At 42.4% G+C, this 23,240-nt stretch overlaps 1 protein-coding gene across 8 annotated transcripts in view; it reads left to right on the top strand.

The window, feature by feature from the left end:
* The window catches only part of Stau2 (staufen double-stranded RNA binding protein 2), a 299,224-nt gene that overhangs the window by 9,820 nt on the left and 266,164 nt on the right, over positions 1–23,240 (top strand). For 6 of the 8 annotated variants that reach the window (XM_029533246.1, XM_021222069.2, XM_029533243.1 and 3 more), the window contains one exon: positions 641–708. In XM_029533246.1, coding sequence (XP_029389106.1) covers positions 691–708 — 18 coding nt within the window. In that variant the 5' untranslated portion in view covers positions 641–690. Of the gene's footprint in view, positions 1–640; positions 709–3,697; positions 3,911–23,240 lie in introns of all 8 variants that reach the window. The other 2 variants (XM_029533241.1, XM_029533242.1) reach the window with 1 other exon arrangement.

Here is a 23,240-nt window from a genome sequence, read left to right on the forward strand (position 1 = left end):
TCCATTCCTCTGTTGAGGGACATCTGGGTTCTGCCAAGCTACCTCTCTCGCTGCCAATGATTGTTTTTAAAGCAAACATTATATACATACTCTTTTTATATTGATAATAATAAAAACAAATACCAATCTAGCTAATTATATACGCTGTTTTTATAACATCGAAGAGAGTACTTGTATGAGCTGCATCTCCCTTGAGGGCATGGGTCAATGTTCAAAACCCGACTGGAGGAAGGAGGTTATGTGTTTAAAATGTTGATCTGAAATGTCCACCATTGCAGACAGCTTCCCTTTTGCTTGGGTTGTCTAAGAACTCCAGAGCAAGGTGGTGTTCAAGGTTTAACAGTTGCAACCAGCACTGCTTATTATGGCGGTCACTACTCATGGCTGTTTACTGAAGATTAACAGTCAGGAAATTTAACATTGGCTTTCTTGGTTGCACTAGCCATGCTTTATGTACCCACTTGCATACATGGTTACTGGATTGGCTTGCAGAAATATAGGACATTTATCATGATACAAGTTCTACAATAATCTGAATGACTCAATTTTACTGATTTTGGTAAAGAGCACGTGTTTATGAATATTCAGTAGTCAGTGAAATTGGTGAGTTGAACTTTATTTCTTTGTTTTCATTTTCCAGTTTTTTTGGAGCTGTGAGGGATACAGAAGTTTGATCAGTATTGTGTTAACATGCTTCAGATAAATCAGGTGAGTGTGATTAAGGTGTGTCTTATTTACATGGTACCTTGCCATACATTGTGGAACACTGTGTCTCAGCTATTCTGTAACTATAACCCAACTTATGGGGAATACATACTGTAGAAACACTGGAGCCTGGAAAGAGAGGCTGTTTGAGGAAAATGGTGGTTGTCCTGACAGTTGATAACTCCTGAATGTGCAGGACAAAGGTTGATCTCTTCCTGATATTCCATCCTTCCAGGAGGTGTTGGTATGTCCAGAACTACCATGATCATGAAGTAGTAGTACCACTAGCTGGCAGTTCTGTGGACTTAAAGCATTTTTACTGATACATCTTGTGAAGAGGTTGTATAGGTGTATTTTAAAGAAAGGATTCTTTCTCTAGGATGTTTACACAGGCAAGAAGGACGTTTACTTCTAAACAAATTACAGTGTGTAATACTGTAGACTCACTGAAGGAAGCAGTTTTCCTTAGGGCTTGGCATTCCTCCAAGAACTATACACATTAAATTTTACCTTTCTTGAACAAACAATATAATATTGTAGCCCCAATATTACAAAATATTTTCTAGCTTCTTTTGTTTGTAAGTCAAAGTAGAAGTGATTACTATTTTCTATGATTTAAAAAAGTAATCTCAACGAACATGCTCAAATTCATCCACCTTAAGAACTTTGGTCCTATACACTGAATACTATATCCAGTGACTTCAAGCTTATTTGTTTAGATCTCTCTGAGGTAGAGTCATACTATAGTTGTCATACCAAGTTGTCTCTAACTTGGGTATCATCACAAACTTTATATGCACTTGAGAAATAACCTGAACACCTCAAGTCTGGATTGGGCAAGATCACTCCAGCTTGTTGACCTTATTTGCACAGGCTATTATGGACTATATTGTCTACCCCTCCTTTATTTGGGTTTACCTGACCCCAAATCTTGCAAATCTCATAATATTCTATCCTTTAACTTATTTTCCTATGTCATTTGCAGCTATTGCCAAATTGAAAATACAGTCTTACTTCTGCATCTGTGAATAAATCTTTGGTAATATATCTATAATTTCAATCAGCCACAGGTTAAAAATATTAAAAACCAAATAAATCCCTTCTGTTAGACCTATTTCCTAAACAGTAGCTGTATATAGATAGCATCAGCAGCATCCTGGATATCATAAGTAACTTGCAGATGATTTAAAAGTATCCAGGGTAATTTCTGTAAACCTGGGCACGTGCTCAGCATATGCATTTAGAGGGCTCTGGTATGTTAGGGATACTGAGGGATGACTGGTTTGTGTGACATTTGTCTCCTTCATAAAGATAATGGTTTTGATTATTCTTCTAGTTGTAGATTTAAAGTTTCTTTTCTAAAAAATATATTCATTGCATGGGAGAATGAATAGTACTATTGTTATTACAGCAAACATCTACATAATTGTGTTGTTCATTCAGGTATTTTATAATCTCCCATTACACAAGTGCCATTCATGTGAAAGCACTTGTGTTATTCTTTGATCTCCCTCTTCCACCGCCACCACACACATACACACACACACATGCGCGTGCGGGAAAATCTTCTGTAAAACAAAAGCTGCTTTTATCAGAGACATTCATGTGGAGGCTTACAGAGCTCCTAGCATGCACTGTGCTGCTCCCTCTGGGAATAGCAGTGTGACTTGTAACAATTGTCTCAGCACCGTTGTAGGTGCAAAGCTGCCATTCAGTGATTCCCAGCAGCTCTTGGTTGCCACAGCAGGTATAATTAGAATAAGATGTTTTGTATTTTTGTATAGATAGGTGAAAATGACTACTCACTTTTATGTTCAACCATATGCATTGAAAACTAGTGAAAGATCAATACTAATGAGGATCACTCGCTACTTTGCACATCACTGAGTTAGGAATTGTATACAGTCCCTTGGGATTTGCCTAGAAAATTTAATTAGTGATTGGAGAAAGATGAAATCAGCTATTAAAGACATGAACTCCTAGGATCAATTAGGGATTCCTCATTATCATTGACTAAATTTCATCCCTCAGAATGTTCAAATCAGAGAGGAATAGTTGCTATAATTGAGAATAGTAGATGTAAAGACTTTCTCATTAGCCAAGCTTGAATTGCTAAACTTAGGAGTGACTTTTATTTTCTCTTATTTTCATGGCTATTGCTTTATCATGAGAGGGAGGGTTTGCAAGATAAAGTAAAAACAATAAAAAAGGATTTAAACTGACCCTCATGAAGCAACAAACATTTTATTATATTGATTTTAATGCTCTCTATAGGGTTAGTTCTAAGGGTTTATTTGGGAAAAATTTCCCCCTTAATTACTCTCAAATAACTGCACCTTTTCTTGTCCTAACAGATTCTTTTATATCTACCACTAAAATTGATTAAGACTGAGCACTTATGAATTAACTGCATTATGCCATGTCATTATAATTATTTGATATTCAATCCAACACTTATTGTGAAATAAGGGATGCTTTGTGTAAACCCTGTCTTAAAAAAATACGTTATACCTCAAAAAGGCAGGTCTTCTGGGAAGATGCTTTTAAACAGTGTTTTCATAGACTTAGAACAAAGGTGGTGGGATATAGAGTTGGGAGCCACCTCTCCTCACTGCTGTCTGCTAGGACAGTGGAGCAACACGTGTCCCTGCTGCTCTCCCTGCTTGGGGGCTGGGAGTGGGGTAGAAGCTAGGAGTGGGGTATTAATGAGGGGAGGAGGGTGTGCAGCCTTTTGGAGTATTTTTGGTGCTTCAGAAACCTTGAACCAGACCAGTGACTTGTTGCAGTAAATATTTGCATATAAAGTTTTTTTCTGCAAAATAATATCCCCTGTGACAAACTCCTCTTTAATAAATGGATGGGCGTTAGATGGGTAAGACACTGGTACTGAGTGGTAGGACTGGAGACAGTAGTGGCTATGAAAACAGGCGTTGGGCTGCTGGGAGGTTCAGGTCTCCACCAGCCACCTTGCTGCTGTCCCCATTGCCTGCAGGACTGGTGTGCTGCATGGAGCCACAGCTGTAGCTACCACTGCTCTCCCTGCTGTGGGGAGAAGAGCACCAGGCTCTGACTGAAGGCTGCAAACATGATGGAGCTCTCGAAGATCCTGCCTCTGAACAGGCTGCCCAGCTGCAAGATAAGCCTCATTTTGAGCAGGATGTAAGAGATGAAGAGTGTCTTGTTTTCTGGATTGAGTCTCCTGAAGGTACTACTGTGGCCTGTGCTGCTGCTGCTGTAGGCCATGCTCCTGCCAGTGATCTGTGCTGCCTCTGGACGTCCTTGATCCTTGCTGCCTACGGGAACCATGTTGATGTCAGTAATCTGTCTGCCATTGGAAGCCATGTTTTAAGTCTATGGTCCATGCTACCATTGGAAGCCATGTTGATGTACGTGATCCGTGCTCCAGAGAGAAGACATGTTGATGTTGGTGGTCTGTGCTACTGTTGAAAACCATGTTGTTGTCCATGCTGGCTGCTGATGGAAGACCATGATCTATGCTGCTGCTGGAACCTGTGTGAAACTCCATGTTCCATGCTGCCACTCACTGCTATGGTCAGGGAAGATTCTTCTGTAATGGTATTTATAACTGCAGACTCATAACTGAGAATGAGAGACATTGAAGAGCTTCTGTGACACCCTCATTCCCTTACACCTAGAAAGAAATAGTCTAGACAGGAAGTTATTGAAGAGAGTCCTTTAAAAATGTAGTATAAAGATGCTGAAGTTCCAGTTGCTGGCTTCCCAGTTGATGGCTTCCTTGGGAGGGTGGTCGGGGGTGTGGCACATGACTCAGCTCTCTTTAAGGGGCTAGCCACTCAGAGTTTGACTGTACTTCAGTGAGTATTCGGGCAACTCTAATTGAGCTTTGTGGGTGTTTTAGGGGGCAGGGCCCAAGAGTGGGAGAAATGGGAAGCGAGTGTGATCAGGGTGCACTGTATGAAATTCCCAAATAATTAATAAAAATATTATGCTGGGGGAAAGTATGTTGTACATGTGTAATTTATACTATAGAAAAATGGATGGTGTGGATAAGGAAAAAAGGCACAGGAAGCCCCATGTTCTGTGGCAGACATAATCAATGCTAGCATTTTTTTTTTTTGGGGGGGTGTACACATAAGCATTTTTTTTTTTCGTGAAGGTGAATATATTGATTTTACAAACGGGCATTATACTACATACAAAGTTCTGGAGTGATTTCACCATCTTCAGTTTAGAAGTCCTAAAACATAATTGATCCCAAATGTTGGGCAAATTTTATGTCCTAGTTAGTGCCACAGTAAGTTTTTACATGTCTGTTTTTCTAGTTACTACAACTTGTTAGAAGTTAAATGCAGTTAGAGGTTCTCAGAGAGATTTGGTGTATAAGTATGAAAATCTCCAGTTATTAACAGTAGACTAGGGGATGCCTGTTTCCTTCCTTGTCTGACATGGCCTTCTGTCAGTCTGTCTTATAGAAGAGGTGTTTAGTTTCTGCCATTCACTTTTGCTTGTAGTGTTTCTGCTGTTTGTGAACTGCTTTTTTTGTGTCTACTGCCACCCTCCCCTCTTTATTTGTAAACGAATCCTTGAATTATAATCACCATTTTAAAGTGGATTGTTCAAGTGACTGAAGGGATTTACTAGCTTCCAGGGTACAACAGAGAAGCAGGGAGTTGCATATTTATGATCTTTCTTCCTGATTATAATTTCATAGGGAAAGAAACTTAATTTGACATTTGCTGTAGCAGTGCAAGTTAATAAGGTGCCTGTGCTGGATAGTGTTAAATGAGTGGCTAAATCAGGGCGTGTATATGTGTGTGTGTGTGTGTGTGTGTGTGTGTGTTGAGAGTGTGGGTATGGGTGTGGGGTTAGGTGCTTGAGGGAAGCTTGATAGATCAGGGTATCTCACGGGTAGACAGTGGCAGCACTGCGTGAGAGAGTTTACAAGGATCCAAGCTTGGGAACACGTGTTGGATAAAGAAGAGAAGAGGAGGCTCTAAGACTTGTGGAGAGTGGAGCGAGTGGGAGAACAGGCAGGGCAAAGCAGAACTTGAGTGCATGTGAGCATTGGAATCTTTAGGTCAAGAGGAAGCCAAGTGTTGTTACAGTGGTAGCTATTACATGTCAGGCCTGGAGTTTACAGGATGCCTGTCTCATGGGTTTGCGATGAGGAACTGCTATGTTGGTGGACCATATTGCTTGGCACTGACCCTGTTACTACTACTATCACCATTAATTTTGCTAATAATGCTGCTGTTGCTGCCAGACTCTGGGAAGAGGCAGAAGGAGAGTAGACGACAGGGATTCAGGTGGATTATTAAGGGGGAGAAATGAGCCATTTGGGGCCAGATCGGCTTCAGGACCCTTATTTTCCATGTCTGAAGCTCCTGGAACTCCTTTTTCCTCCCTTAAATCTTATTGCCCCTTACATTAATCATGGTGGGAAGACTCAGCCTAATGGTTGGTGGCTCTAGATGGCATGAGAGTGGGGAGATGACTTGAGCAGCAGCATGTGTGTATCCATTTCCTTTTGCTTGACAGTGGATGGGATGTGACCAGCTGCTGGTCCTCCAACCCCTGTGTACTGTACTGTGTGCTGGAGTGTGAGCCAAAATAAATCCTTCCTTTCCTCCAAGTTGTTTATTTTAAATTTTTTTGTTAGAATATTTTATAACAGTACCAGAACTAGGGCAGTGACTTATTAATAGTGAGAGTGGTGATCAGAGGTAGTTATAGCAGCGGACACCCATATTAAAAAGGAAGAGTGACAAAAAATGACATATTTCCTCAACTTTCTACATTTATGAAAACCTAAAGCTGACAACCACCTCTGTCTTGTTCACGATTGTATGGCTCTGAAGAAACCCCATGACCACAGCAATTCTTATAAAGGGAAGCATTTATTGGGGCTGCCTTATAGTTCCACAGGTTTAGTACATGACCCTTCCAGCAGGCAGCATAGCAGCATGACAGCCTGTAGGCAGACATGGTATTAGAAGTAGCTGAGAGCTCTATATCTGGATCCTCAGGCATGGGAAGAGAGCCACTGAGCCTGGCTTGGGCTTTTGAAACCTCGAAGCCCTCTCCCCCTTCCTCCCATCCCCAGAGATACTTTCCACCAACAAGGCCACTGTTGTGATCATTGCATGGCTTCAGAAAGGCCACACCAGGTCAAACAGGTCCATGTGAGGTTTATTGAGAGAGAGAAGGGCAAGGTGGCAGCAGAAAGAGAAGAGGGGGAAGAGAGGGAGAGAGAGATCAGAGGGGCCGTTCTTTATATATGGATGGTGACATAGTCACAGGTAAAGGTGGGAGGTAAGCCAAGTGGATTCTGGGAATATGGTGGCTGTTGCCTTGGCAACAGGTGTGCGGGTTGCACTGTCGCCTATGTGATGTCACAGGTTTCAGAGGTCCTGATACCAACATACCTCCCTTATTATAAAGAGAAGAAAAAAAGGGGGGAGGGGAAGCTGATGGTGAAAAGGGAATGAGGGCATCTCTTAAGCTGCTTCCTGCTGTCTAGGGGCATTGTCAATTTTGGGGTTGGGCTGACTTTCATCATTGGGATTCACTTTGTAAGCATTCACATCAGGCTTCTCTGGACAGCAGATCTTCTATGTGCAGCAGCTGGTAATCCTGTAACAGTAACTGATTAATAGTTTGGTTAGAATTTTTTTATTTGTCATTGAAGAAATGTAGAGACAAGATTAGTGAGGTAGGGAGCGAATAACACCAGGAGGATGACTAGAAAAGGTGTTACAAAAGGGAGGATCCACTTCCATAGAGGAGTTTTGGAAGTTCCAGAACTGGAGTTCTCATTGTCTCTAAAGTTCTTGATGTCTGACTGTATGTCTGACTGTAGCTCCTGGATTTTATTTCTCACTATCCCGGATTGGTTGACCTAGAAACAGCATTTTTCTTGGAGCAACAGGCAAAGACCACCTTCTTTAGCCGTCAGGACATCTAGCCCCCATCAGTTCTGAAGCACCACAGCTGTCAAAGAATTGATCTGTTTCCGGATAGTGAACACAGTTTCAGTCATTTCTTGAAGACTGCTTTCAAACTGGGGAGTGAAAGTATTATATTGGGCCATGGAAATTGTTATCCCTGCAATTCCAGTACCAGTACCTATGACTATTCCCGCAGTGACCAAGAGTGGCACGACCTGAGCTGCCCCTCTTATGTTGGGCAGTTATCATATCTACAACTGGGATTGGCAGGACCTTGTTTCCCTAGATTACTCCCAGTTCAGGGAAAAGGAGTGCCAGCGTGCAGACTCCTGACCAGCTGGCAGGTAGGCAATGGTATACCTGACTGCCACAGAGAATTGACGTGTTCTGGACTGCAGGGCATTGTGGCAGAGATGATGTATCAAGGGTTATGGTTCTATTGCAGTCTAGGGAGCTCAGCATTCCTACAGGACATGTCCTGGAGGTCTTAAAACAGTTTGCCATGCCAAAGAGAGGGATAGAGGTAAGGTATGGAGTCATGGCAACATCAGAGTCAGGGCAGCTAATAGAAGGTGAGGTAAGGTTACTTGACAGTATCACTGGAGAGGCTGTAAGTGGCAATTGTGAGTTAGTTCCAGGGGATACATATAACCAGAAATTTTTAAAGTGACAGGCCTGGTGACATTAAGGAGTTGGTACACTGAGGTCAAGATTTGAAGCAAAAGGTGAAGTGACAAGTTAGTGCCATTTATGAGGGTTAATGTCAAAGATGTAAGGACCTTGGAGGAGTGTTCGATTACTTCCTCTACTGTTGCGATGTCTAGGGTTGGGAAATTGAGACAGGTTGATTTTTTACGGTAAAGATTACCCAAAACTCCTGTCTCCCACCTGGAATCCCATGGGTCTTGTATGTAGAGAAAGAGTGTCTTGCAGTGTTGATAGAAGAAATGATTGGTCCGTGATCCTAATATATATCTGACAAGACCAATATGGGCAGCCCCCATATTTGTCTGGCCATTTTCTACAAGAATCTTTTGTTTGGTCAAAGAGAAAGCAAGTATAGAGATCATAATATTTAGATGGGGTAACAGATTCAGGGATGATAGCAGTTTGGATTGGTTCCTGACATCCGGCTATGGAGCAGTTTCCTGACCCTGTTTGGAAAGACTATTATCTGTGGGGGTTTCTTGAACCTCGAATCTCCATATGTATGGGCTACTGTGGATGGAAACAAACAGCAGGGGGAAGATGAGAAACCCGTGTGTACTCCAATAAGGTTGAGCTCAGCTGCCAGAGTGGATCTCACTTTCTGAGATTGGTGACAAGGTCTTGATGTTCTCTGGAGCTTAAAAGAGCACGGTCCTGTTAGGGTTGACATGTATGAAGAAGAGTCATTTTTAGGTGGAGGGATGGAAGATTTGAGGTGAGAGAGATGGACCCAATGAGAGAGTTCCTCACGTTTAGCAGCTGTAGGGGTCTCGAGAATTACCTTAAAAGGGCCCTGCCATTTAGGAGAGAGGGGTGAGGGCTGATGGTCTGGAGGGAATAGAAGGACTTGGTCTCCAATGTTGACAGGCAGTGGACAGGAGACAGTGTGTGGCCGTGGTAGATGGTGGTCAGCAAAGTTCCATAGGAGAGAACGGAGGTGGCAAAGAAATGGGGTGAGCAGATGGTCCGGGAGAGGAGGAGATCAGAGACTGTCTGAGCCCTCTTGTTGTGGGAAATGCCTCCACTCACCCTGAGAAGGTGTCCACCAAGACCAGGAGATACTTGGCACGTTTGACAGTGGACTTGTGGGTAAAGTCAAGTTGCCAGTCAGTTCCAGGAAGGGAACTGAAAAGGGGTGTTATGATACCTTGAGTTGGAGTTTGACATCTGACAGATTTTGCAAGTAGCAGTGATATTTTTTAAGAAACTGAAGTCCTCAGGAATAGGCTGTAGGTGGGTCTTGACAAAAGACGACAACACTTAGCTGTTAGGATGAAAGAGTTGGTGAAGACAGGACAGAGTTTGTTGAGTGTTGGGGCTGAAGGCGGGGATGTGGGTTGCAGTGTAAGGATGTCCTGAGGAGGGTGAGATGAGTCCAGGCCCCTAAGGGCCACAGCTCTAGCTGCCTCCCTCATCAGCGAGGTTGTTTCTCTTGGAGACAATAGAGTCATCTGTCTGGTGGGATCTGCAGTGGACAATCCCAAAAGCTGTGGGGAGATGGGAGGCCTATAGCATGGCCATGTGGTTTGCATTACTGATCCTCCTTTTGTAGTAAGTAACCTGAGCTCCTTCCAGATAGCATTGGGACAGGAGGATATGGAAGACAATTTGGATGTTGAGGGATTGTCCCTGTGCCAGTTGTTAGGGCTGTTAGTTAAGCCTGTTGATTGGTGTTGTGAGCAGCAAGGGCCTGTGCTTCCACCACCTCTGTGTCTGACACTATGGCACAGCCAGCTTTTCTAGCCCCTTCATATAGAAAGGAGCTTCCATCTGTAGACCAGGTATAGATGGCTTGAGGCAATGTGCACTCCTGTATGTGTGAAGGATGAGGTAATAGTTCCTCTAAGTTTCAGGAGTGCAATAGGGAGTGGTATTTAGTATTTAGTATTTAGTCAAGGAAGAAGATTGGAAATATTAAGAGGCAGGCATGATTGGAAGGTGAGTGTGGGGTCTTCTATTAGTGCTACCTGAAGAGAAAGAACGCTGGAGGGAGATAGAGTCTAGAAGCCTTTGCCTTTGTAAGTTAGGAGTTATGACAGGTTATGAGAAGAGAGGACAGTTATAGGCAGCCCCAAGGTGGCCCCAAGGTTAGTTTTTTTGACTCTCGAATAAGGAGTTCAGCGGCTTCTAAGGTACGAATATAAGGTGCCCATTCCTGGATGGTAAGATCTAGTTTTTTTTTTGTTTTTTTTTTTTGACATGTATGCTATGGGTGCAAAAGAAGGTCCCAGTTGGTGACCTAAGACTCTAAGGGCAAATCCCTCCTTTTAAGTTACATAGAGGGAAAAGGGACGAGTCAGGTCAGGGAGATATAAGGCCGGAGCCTTAAGGAGAGCCTGTTGGAGCCTCTGAAAAGGCTTGGTAACAGGTTCGAGGAGAGGTTCATGGGTGGGGCCTAACGCTGCTTCATATAAGGGGCGAGAAAGGAGGGAAAAGGAAGGAACTCAGGAACATAAAAAGCTAGCCATTCGGGGCTGGTGAGGTGGCTCAGTGGGTAAGAGCACCTGACTGCTCTTCCGAAGGTCCAGAGTTCAAATCCCAGCAACCACATGGTGGCTCACAACCATCGGTAACAAGATCTGACGCCCTCTTCTGGAGTGTCTGAAGACAGCTACAGTGTATTTACATATAATAAATAAATAAATCTTAAAAAGAAAAAAAAAAAAAAAGCTAGCCATTCCTAGGAATGATAAAGTCTCTTCCTTTGTGGAAGGAACAGTTAGAACTGAATCAGATTCTATCTAAGGTAATAACCTTGTGGGTTGGGGTAATTGTTAGTCCCAAATAGGTGACCTGAGGAGTGGACAGCTGGACTGTAGAAGGTGAGACCCTGTAGCCTGGACTGGAAAAGGAAATTTAGAGGAGCAGAGATGTCAGCTTGGCTAATTTCTAGAGAGGGCCTACAGAGGAGGACATCATCTACATAAAGTACAATCTTAGATTTAGGGAGAGATAAAGAGAGTAAGTCAGAAGCCAGGGCCTGGCCAAATAGGCGTGGGCTGTCCCAGAATCTCTGAGGAAGACAGTCCTGGTAAGTTGGGTAGAGAAGTGGGTTTCAGGATCTGTCCAGGTAAAGGCAAATATGTTCTGTGACTGGGCCTCAAGAGGGTTAGAGAAAAATGTATCGAGACCTAGGACAATGAGAAATCCCTTAGGGGACAGTGGAAAGTAGTGTATAAGGGTGAGCCACAACAGGATGGAGGGGCTCCACTGCAGAATTAATGTGCCTGAGGTCTTGAACCAGCAGATAGGTTCCATTAGGTTTCTTAACTGCTAGTATAGGGGTGTTAAAGGGGGGAAGAGGTGGATCGAAGGAGTTTTTTCCTTAAGAGGTCAGAAATTATAGGCTTAAGTCCCCTGAGGCTCTGGAGAGGGGGGGGAGAGGGAGGGAGGGAGGGAGGGAGGGAGGGAGGGAGGGTATTGAGCTTGAGTGATGTACCTGGTAGAGTCCAGTAACTGGATGACAACAGGAGAATGATGTTTAGTAACAGAGGGCTTCTGGATGTCCCAGACTCGGGGTCCACCTGAGAAGCTGGCAAAGCAAACAGCATGTTAGCGTTAGCAGGTTGGCTGACTAGAGGAAGGAGCAGAGGAACTGCTGGCGAGCTTGGGTTTAGGTGAATGGGGGGAGCAGAGGAAATAGAGGCTCCCCACTCAGCTAAAAGATCTTTTCCCAATAAGGGGACAGGACATGTCAGCACTAACAAAGAGGAATGGGTGAGGGGTACACCCCTAAAAATGCAACTAAGTGGTGGGGTCTGATGATAAGTCTGTCCTCCTATCCTGACGATAGAAAAACTTAAAGGTGAAATGGGTCCACAAAACTCCATCAGGACCCAGTAAGTGGTCCCAGTATACAAGAGGAAGGAGATGGGCTACCCACATACCATGATATAGCTACCTGGGCTCCCTGCTAGTGATAGGCATGGCCCAGTCGAGGGAGCTCCAGCCCCCCTTCAGTCATCTGTAGCCAAGCCTAGGAGGTTGGCTGGAGGGTTACCTGGGAGCGATGTCCCACTGTTTTGCGTGATATGAGGACAATTGACAGCCCAGTGTCCCTCCTGATGGCACCTAGGACACTGTCCTCTTGGCTTGCCAGGGGTAGGGCAAGCCCTTGCCCAGTGACCTTGCTGACCACATCTATAGCAGGGGCCTGGTGGTCTCTGAGCCTTAGAAGGCCTGGTGTCTGGGGTAGTAGCTGGAACTGGAGCTGGTTGGACAGCCTTTGCCAGCATGTGGTATTTTTGTTTTTGTGCTTTCTCATCTCTCTCATGGTATACTTTGAAGGCCAGCACCAAGACTTTTGCCTGTGGAGTTAGGGCCCCCTCTCCAAACACCTAAGTTCAGCTTTTATGTCAGGGTAGCTCTGGGGGGAAAAAGTAGGTCATCAGAAGTTGCTTACCTTCTGGGTTTTCAGGGTCCAGATTAGTGTATTGCAATAAAGCTTTTGTGAAGCGATCTAAAAATTGAGAGGGGTTCTCCTGTTTGTCCTGGACAACCTCTTGGAGTTTTTCAACATTTACTAGCTTTAAGGCTGCCTTTCTTAGGCTGGACAGAAGGCTTGTAATAAACCTGTCACTGGCTAAAATACCGTTTGTGGAATTGTAATTCCATCAGGGATCCTGGTCAGGCACTGCCTCAGATCCAACTGGATATGTTTCATCTGCTTGGTGAATTTCATTTGTGTGCATTTTTGCCTCTTCCCAAACTCTCCTGCATTCATCAGGAAGTAAATTATTAGTAAGACTCATATGAACATCATGGAAAATCAAGCTATAAGATTGAGTGATATACTGGAATTCCTTAATAAAGGTGGAGGAGTTAGAAGTATAGGAACTCAGTCTGCTTTCTATTTGAGAAAGTTCATTCAACGAGAAAGGAACATGTACTCTGACCAGACCATCAACACTAGCCACTTCTCTTAGAGGAAGGACTGATGCTGGGTCAGGTGTTCTTGGAGAAGAAGGACCTAGGGGTCTTAGAACGAGTGATAGGCGGGGTGAAGGTTGGCGCCAATGCAGGGTGATAGGAGCAACCTGCAGCTGGCACAGAAGGAGGGGAGGGGTCTGGAGAGGTCGAGCTAGTAGGCTCTGGGGCCTGAGAAGGAGAAACTGAGGCAGCAGTTTGGGTTTTCGGCAGCGTGGAGGCAGGTTTGCGGTGGAAGGGGGGTGGCTTATTGGCAGGATCAAGCGTTGTAGCGTTATCTAGTGGGTGGTGTGTAGGTTTCATGGCTAAGAGAAGTTGGGTTGGGGAACAGGAGGAGCAGATAGAGGGTTGAGAGTGAACATAGATGAATGCTTGAATATATGAAACCTCTCTCCAGTTACTGGACTGCTGGCAGTATGTATGGAGATCTCTTAGAACGATGGGGTCTAGTGTGCCATTGGCTGGCCATTTGGAACTATTATCTAAAGGGTATTGAATCTAGACTTTTTTGTAGAGTTGTATCAGTTTTGAGGGCCTCAAATCAGGTGTTAATTTCAGAGGTTTGAGATTTTCTAGGAGACAAGGACCTGGGCATTGAAACGCTAACCCCTTAGCCCAAAAGAGACTGGCCAGGCCCTATCTGGGCATATAGGGTCCCTTCTGCCAACTGGAGAAACTCCTTACCAATCAATATGCCGTATGTGTTTGCAGGCTTCTGCAGTTGGGTAGCAGGAAGTGTGAAACCATGTGGCCAGAGGCCAGTTTCATGTGGAGGGCCGCGCAGGCACAGCTCACGAGGTAGAAGTCTGTGAGTCTCACAACAGCGGCATTGCTGCAATGGTCTGCGGCAGCAGTGGAAATCTACGTGGTGGATGATGGCGGGTACCAGAGATAGAGTCCACATGGTGTAGCAGTGGCTGCAGGTGGTGATGGAGGTGGTGGCCATCCACTGGGTGTAGGTTCTCCAGCGGAAGCAGCAGCTTCATGGTTGCACCAGGCAGTGATTACTGCCTGGGCAGCTCCCCTTTGTAGCGATTCCTGAAGTCTTCGGTCTCTCGGCTCCAGAAAGACCACACCAGGCCCAACAGTTCCATGTGAGGTTTATTGAGAGAGAAAAGGACAAGGTGGCAGTGGAAAGAGAAAGGGGGAGGGGGAAGAGAGAGAAAGATCAGAGGGGCCTTCCTTTCTATATGGAAGGTAATGTAGTCACAGGTAAAGGTGGGAGGTGAGCCACGTGGATGCTGGGAATATGGTAGCTGTTGCCTTGGCAACAGGTGTGCGGGTTGCGCTGTCACCTGTGTGATATCACGTGTTTCAGAGGTCCTTATACCAACAGCCACACCTTCTAATACTTCTCAAGCAGTGCCCCTTCTTGGGGAATGAAGCATTTGCCTATATGAGCCTATGGGACCATTCTTATTCAAACCACCACAAACTCCGTAGTGAAAGACTGAAATGCTTCATCTTATCAGGAGCAAGAAGACAAGGGGGGGGTACCTCTTTTAACACTCTCAGTCAACTGTAATAGAAATTATAGCGTTATATAGAAATACAGGTGCATTTGGAAGAAATGAAACCATTTGCAGGTGACCCTGATTCTCTGTTTAGAAAATGTCTCTGAATTCATGTGCACAGAACTCAAAGTTAATAACCAAATTGAACATGAATTTATGCACATAAAACATACAAAAATAGTTGTTTCTGCATGCTAGTAATGAACAATCTCAATTAAAAATTTGTGTATTTTATATGCCCCAGTACAGGGGAATACCAGGGCCCAGAAGTGGGAGTGGGTGGGTAGGGGACCAGGGCGGGGGAGGGTATAGGGGACTTTNGGGATAGCATTTGAAATGTAAATGAGGAGAATATCTAATAAAAATTTAAAAAAAATTGTTTATGAGCTGGTGAGATGGCTTAGCTGGTGAAGACGCAGGTTGCTAAGCCTGGGGCCGAGAGTTCAATCCCTAGGACCCACATGGTGCAAAGAGACAAGACTCCTTTAAGTTTCACACATTTGCTGGAGTGTGTGCTTTCCCCAACACTAAAGGAATGTTTTAAAGTTTTTGTTTTTAATAATACTTATAAAGGAGTAGACTTATGAAGGTCATACTGAAAACCACAAAACATTGTTAAAAGAAATTAAGACCTAGATGGGGAGAAAAACACTGCATCTGTGAGTAGAGAGGCGTAACATGGCTGAGGTGACACCATCTTGTGCAGCTTCCTGAGTCAGTGGAATCTTTATCAGGACTATAATGAAAGGAGAAAGGTGATCTTCAGACACACATGTGTGAGCAGGCCCTAACCCGAGCAGCAGTGAATGGGAATAAAGTGGGGAACTCTTATTTCCTGCCCCAAGTTTTACTGCAGTGATCCAAACAGGATGATATTGGCAGTAAAGATGGTTTATGAACCAATAGAATGAAATTGGCAGTATAGAAATAATCCAGTATGCAGTTTTTGTTTTTTCTTCTTTTCTTTTGACAAGAATAACAAGACTTCAGTGGGGAAAGAATAATCTCTTCAAGTTATTCTGGGACATTTGAAGGTGAACATATAAAACAGTGGAGTTAGCTCCTTACTTACACACCGGAAAACTTGGCTGTGTGTTCTACATTTAGGACTGCATTGGACAGTGCCTGCCTGACATTCTCGCTACTCAGCATGGTTATGTGAGTCATTCAGCAGAGATAGTTGAAGGCCAGTCTGAGCCCCATACCAAGCACATGTGTTCAAAGTCCTCTCACTGTTCCCCCTTACCCCCAACTAAAATTTATAACTCAATAAGTGAAAAGTGTGTGTGTTGGGGAAGGCGGTGAGTAGCACTTTATAAAGAAGGTTAGTTTGTCTTTTTTTTTCCCCAGAGCTGAGGACCGAACCCAGGGCCTTGCGCTTGCTAGGCAAGTGCTTTACCACTGAGCTAAATCCTCAACCCCATAAAGAAGGTTATAAAAGGCACCCAGATGCCCATGAAAAAAACCATTGACTGTATACTTGACCAAACAAATTGAAAGGCCCATGAGATACTACATGTGTGCTAGGATGATAGCCAGAGTCAAAAGATCAACACATCTTTGTCAGGGCTGGAAACATTGGAACTTCCATACACTTATTATTATTATCATCATCATCATCATTATTATTATTAGGTATTTTCGAGACAGGGTTTCTCTGTATAGCCCTGGCTGTCCTGGAACTCACTTTGTAGACCAGGCTGGCCTCGAACTCGGATATCTGCCTGCCTCTGCCTCCCAAGTGCTGGGATTAAAGGCTAATGGGAGTTTTAAATGATGAATCTGTGGAAAGGTTGGAGCGATCCTCAGACTAAAGCATGGAATTGTCATGATCCAGTGATTTTTATCTAAAACTTATCCCAGGGGGTTAAAAACTGGCATTCATAGCATAGTATTTTCAATAGAGAGATGAGAAACAGACCCAGTACCCATGTACAGATGGATAAGCAAATTGTGATATTTACACTTCAGGTAGCAGAACCTAGACATAAAAATGTATTGATACATGTCATACTGTAGGGGAGTCTTAAAAACACATTAAAGAACAGGCACACAGAGTCACATATGCTCTGATTCCACTCATATGAAACATCCAGGGTAGGTAATTCAGAGAGGTGGAATAAGGGTCCATGGTTGCTAGGAATAAGGGTCCATGGTTGCTAGGNGGAATAAGGGTCCATGGTTGCTAGGAATAAGGGTCCATGGTTGCTAGGGTCCACCAGTGGTTCTCACCTCCCTCGCACTGTGACCCTTAATATAGCTCTTCATTTTATGGTGACTCCAACCATAAGATTAGTTTGTTGCTACCTCACAGCTATAATTTTACCACTGTTAGAATCATAATGTAACTATCTGATATGTGATCCCTGAAGGTGTTGCGACCCACAGGTTCATCAGAACTGCTGGTCTAGAGTAACTGCCTGGAGTTCCCTTTTGGAAAGAAAAAAAAAATGTTCTACAATTGGACCCAATAGTGGTTGTGAAGTGCTGTCAATTGTAAAGTCACTGTATTGCTTGCTTCTAATAGATTAATTTGATCTTATGTTATTTTCACTTAATAAAAAAAATACAATTCATAGCCAAGACTGAAAAAACACAAACTAGAAAGATTGATTGATTTGTAGACAAAGGTATAAAAGAGCTGCTGTCAGTACGCTCTAAATATTTTAGAAAGGAGAGGGAATCCAGAGGGAAATGTATAATATACATGGGTGGATCTCTTAGGAACAGAGTGCAGTGCTTGAGGCTAAAATACTAACTAGAATTGACAGCAGGTAAGACCCGAGAGGGAAGGAGTGACCTTGAATCTGTACAAATTCTGTGTGTTCAGAAGGAAGCACAGGATGGAATGTCCTGATGTGGCCCAGAGAGAGAGAAACAGCATTATACTGTGGGCTTGCAGTCTGCAGGAAACGTGCAGCCAGTTCCAGAGTGAAGCCAGTGGGCCCAAAGTGGAAGAGACTTAGAGGAACCACTGTAATTAATGACTGACACCCAGAGATCTGAACTGGAAGTCTTCGAAACAGCCCGAGACAAATGGGTGTTCCCTGGTACTGGGTACCTTGTCCCGATACGCTCCATCTTCACCCTGGGCAAATTAAAGATATGAGTGGATATGAGGTTGAGTGTCACGATTCCAGCAGAAGAACGGACAGCGCAGCGTCTTTAGTGGAAGGAGACACCTGTTGCCTCAGCATTCTGCTCTAACTGAAAAACAAAAAGGAAGGTACTTTTAGTTGTGGGTTTTTTTTTTTTTGAATTGAAATTTACCTGATAAAATAGATTATGGTAACATGTACAGTCCTGTGGCACTAGTTACATGCATATCTTCCATGCTGTCATTCATCTTGTAGCTTTGTAGTTGTCCCAAACTGGAAATGTAGTTAAACGCCAGCATCTCCTGTTGCTCTTCTCTGAGCCTCTGATGTCATCATTGTGCCTTTGACTCTGCATTTGACTACTTTTACCTTCAAGGAAATATAATTGTGTATATGTGTTCTTTTGTTACTGGCTTAATTTAGTACAATGTTTTTAAAGTTTGTTATAGTATATATTAGAACTTTCTTCCTTTTGAAAATTGAGTAGGAAAAACTCCTTTGTGTGTATGTGTATTGTTTGTCCATCCACTGATAGATATTGAAGTTGTTTTCACCTTTTGACTAATTTTCTGACTAATTGTCTCTGTATATAATCAGTAAAAATAAATAAAGTGTAGCATTCTGTTTGAGGACAAAAATATGATTTCACTTGATTTCTTGATGAGAATCATTACCCAAGATCTATTGTTTCATCCTTTGTCTATCTAAATACAGTTTATAATGATACACACATACACTGTTTTTTTTTCTTTTTTCCATTTTTAATTTATTATTATTTTCTTTATTTACATTTCAAATGCTATCCCGAAAGTTCCCTATACCCCAACATACACTGTTTAATGCAGTATCTTTTTAATTTTTATTTGAGACAGGGTGTCTCTCTCTGTGTTGCTTAAGCTCCTGCTGCACAGCTCACTATGGGGTCTGGGCTAGTGTCAAACTCGGATCCACCTGCTTATTTGTTTGTCTCTCCTTCCAATGGCTTGGATTAAAGGTGTGTGCCAGTTTGGGCAACCTTAACTCAGAATCTTAAACATGAGTTTGGGATGCAGTTTTACATTGTAAATTGTAAATGGAATGTGGCTAATTTAATTCTTTTACTACAATCAACAAGAGAAACTAAATGTGATATAGTTTGTCTTTGTTGAGACAGGGTATAGAAATGTACAGCTGGCTAGCCTGGAACTCGCTGTGTAGACCAGGTTGGCCTTGAACTTGCTACAACCACCTTGCTGAGTACTGAGCCATTGTTGTGTACCATCAGGCCTATGTGTGGGAGCCTTGATAAAGTTACATTGAAGCTGTTCATTTCAGCCGTTGGGTGCCGGTGGCTGCCCAACCTCTCTCTGCCAGCAAAGCTGCTGATTTCCTCTGAGAACAAGACCCCTTGCTGAAGTATGAGATCTTTGCTTTTAACTCTGAAATAAAGATCTTTCCACGCCCGAAGTACATCTTTTCTAGTAGAAGCTTTATCTTTGGTTTTGACGTACAGAATTAAAAAGTGTCTCAAGCCCATAGTGAAAGATACGAATTTTTACAAATATGTATATTTGTAAACAAAGAAGTAGCAACATATAATTTTATATAACTTGGTTTTAAGTTAGAAATATTTTTCTTTTTGTTTTATGAGAAGTAAGAAAATTGATAATTCACTACAACTTAATTTTTAAACTCAAATTTAAACTATAAAAACAAATTCATCTGTTCTCAATAGCATTCATCAATAAGCTAGGAATAGAAGTCAAGTTCCTTAACCTGATAATGAAGGTTGTAGTTGTGAATATATATGTAGATACATGCTTATGTATATACATGCAGAAATAATTACTGAAAGAAGAGGCCATGATGTAAAGGAGAGCAGGGAGGGTATAGTGAATGGTTTGGGAGTAGGAATGGAAAGGAAAAATGCTACAATTATACCAAAAGCTCAAAAGTAAGGTTAAAAAAAGGAAAAAAAAAACATTATTAGCTTAAATTTATATTTACTGGTGAAAAGTTGAGCTCTTTGAAAAGAAATCATGAGGCTCTAACACTCTCAGGATCATAGAATCAGAGGGGAGGAGAGCACAACATCTGTCCCAACACCAGGAGTAACTGAGACCCATGAGACCCAGACACCCAGGAACTCCATCTGACCAGTGGCAAGGGTTCCTTCTGGTCTGGGCCGGTGCCCTGAGCAGTCTTTGGGCGTGAACTCTGCAGCCAGTCCCACAGCATCCAGAGGAAGCTCCATTCCCAGGTGCTCTAACACGCTCAGGATCCCGGGATCCCAGGATCCCAGGATCCCAGGAGCTTGGGCACACCAGGATCTCAGGGTTCCAGAGGCAGCTTGACTCCCAGGAGCTCTGACACACCCAGGATCTCAGGATCCCAGGATCCCAGAATCACAGGATCACTGAGACAGCTGAACTCTGAGGAGTTCTGGCATAACCAGGATCACAGGAAGGACAGGCTCCAGTCAGATGTAGTGAAGGCAGGTAGCACTAGAGATAATCAGATGACTGGAAGCAAGCATAAGAACATAAGCAATAGAAACCAAGGTTACTTGGCATCATCAGAACCCAATTTTCCCACCATAGCAAGTCCTAGATACATCACACCAGAAAAGCAAGATTCAGATCTAGAATCACTTTTCATGATGATGATAGAGGACTTTAAGAAGGAAATAAATAACTCCCTTAAAGAAATACAGGAGGACACAGATAAACATAGCCTTTAAAGAGGAAACACAAAAATCCCTTAAGGAATTACAGGAAAACACAACCATTCAAAATCTAAAAATGGAAATAGAAACAATAAAGAAATCACAAATTGAGACAACCCTGGAGTTAGAAAACCAAGGAAAGAGATCAGGAGTCATAGATGCAAGCATCACCAACAGAATACAAGAGATAGAAGAGAGAATCTCAGATGCAGAAGATGCCATAGAGAACATTGACGCAACAGTCAAAGAAAATGCAAAATGTAAAAAGCTCCTAACTCAAAACATCCAGGAAATCCAGGACACAATGAGAAGACCAAACCTAAGGTTAATAGGTATAAAAGAGAGCGAAGATTCCCAACCTAAAGGGCCAGTAAATACCTTCCACAAAATTATAGAAGAAAACTTTGCTAACCTAAAGAAAGAGATGCCCATGAACATACAAGAAGCTTACAGAGCTCCAAATAGACTGGACCAGAAAAGAAATTCTTCCCATCATATAATAAAACACCAAATGCACTAAACAAAGAATATTAAAAGCAGTAAGGGAAAAAGGTCAAGTAACATATAAAGGCGAACCTATCAGAATTACATGTGACTTCTCCCCAGAGACTATGAAAGCTAGAAGATCCTGGGCAGATGTTATACAGACCCTAAGAGAACACGAATGCCAGCCCAGGCTACTATAGCCAGTGAAACTTTGAATTACCATAGATGGAGAAAACAAGATATTCTATGACAAAACCAAATTTACACAATATCTTTCCATAAATCCAGCCCTACAAAGGATAATAGATGGAAAATACCAACACAAGGAGGGAAACTACAGCTTAGAAAGAAGTAAGAATCTTTCAAGACATCCTAAAGAAGATAGCCACTCAAACATAATTCTACCTCCAACAACAAAAATAACAGGAAGTAACAATCGCTTTTCCTTAATATTTCCTAATATCAATGGACTCAATTCCCTAATAAAAAGTCTGACAGACTGGATACATAAACAGGATCCAGCATTTTGCTGCATACAGGAAACACACCTCAGTGACAAAGACAGACACTACCTCAGATTAAAAGGCTGGAAAACAATTTTTCAAGCAAATGGTCCCAAGAAACAAGCTGGAGTAGCCACTCCAATATTGAATGAAAACTTTCAACCAAAAGTTATCAAAAAAGATAAGGAAGGATACTTCATACTGGTTAAAGGAAAAATGAACTCTCAATTCTGAACATCTGTGCTCCAAATGCAAAAGCATCCACATTTATAAAAGAAACTTTACTAAACCTCAAAGCACACATCCCACCCCACACAATAATAGTGGGAGACTTCAACACCCCACTCTCANCAATGGACAGATCATGGAAACAGAAACTAAACAGAGACACATTGAAACTAACAGAAGTTATGAAACAAATGGATCTAACAGATAAAAAACATATCATCCAAAAACAAAAGAACATACCTCCTCAGCACTTCGTGGTACCTTTTCCAAAATTGACCATGTAATTGGTCACAAAACAGACCTCAACAGATACAAGAAGATTGAAATAATNCCATGCACCCTATCAGATCACCACGGACTAAGACTGGTCTTAAATACCAACACAAACAATGGAAAGCACACATACATATAGAATCTGAACAATATTCTACTCAATGATAACTTGGTCAAGGATGAAATAAAGAAAAAGAAGGCTTTTTAGAATTTAATGAAAATGAAGACACATTATACCAAAATTTATGGGACAGAATGAAAGCAGTGGTAAGAGGAAAACTCATAGCTCTAAGTGCTTCCAAAAAGAAACTGGAGAGTGCTTACACTAGAAGCTTGACAGCACACCTGAAAGCTGTAGAAAAAAAAATGCAAATACACCCAAGAGGAGTAGATAGCAGGAAATAATCAAACTCAGGACTGAAATCAACCAAATAGAAGAAAGAAGAACTATACAAAGAATCAACAAAACCAGGAGCTGGTTCTTTGAGAAAATCAACAAGACAGATAAACCCTTAGCCAGACTAACCAGAGGGCACAGAGACAGCATCCAAATTAATAAAATCAGAAATGAAAAGGGAGACAACAATGAAGTATATCTTAAAATAATTATTCTGTTTGTTGAATATTCACAGTTGAAAATATTAAAATCATGTTCTACAATTAGAGAGAGAGAGAGAGAGAGAGAGAGAGAGAGAGAGAGAGAGAGAGAGAGAGATCACTAACAAGACAGAAGCTAATTTTCACTAGTCCTTTGTAGAATTTTGTTTGCATAATGGTTCTGGCCAGTACAGGTAAGCTAGAAAAGGTACTCACACTGGAAAAGAAGGAACACACTTGCCTTTATTCCTAAGTGGCCACACTGTTTGCATAGAAAATCGGATAGCATTCTACTAAAGCTACTGAGTGAGCATATCTGGCTTGAAGAATATAAGAGCAGTAAAAAGCCAATCATTTCTGAAGTACACTATTGGGGCTTCTAAAATGAAATAAAAGGAATGCTTTCAGGATCATAACAATATGAAATAGCTGGATTTGGTGGCACACACCCATAATCCCTGAATTTGTGAGGCAGAGACAGGAAGATCTGTACAAGTTTGAGGTCACTCTAGTCTATATAGCAAGTATCAATTCATAAAACCAAAACTTACCCCCCACACTTTTATAGT

The sequence above is a fragment of the Mus pahari genome, chromosome 22, assembly GCF_900095145.1.
Source record: "Mus pahari chromosome 22, PAHARI_EIJ_v1.1, whole genome shotgun sequence".
NCBI classification, from domain to species: domain Eukaryota; kingdom Metazoa; phylum Chordata; class Mammalia; order Rodentia; family Muridae; genus Mus; species Mus pahari.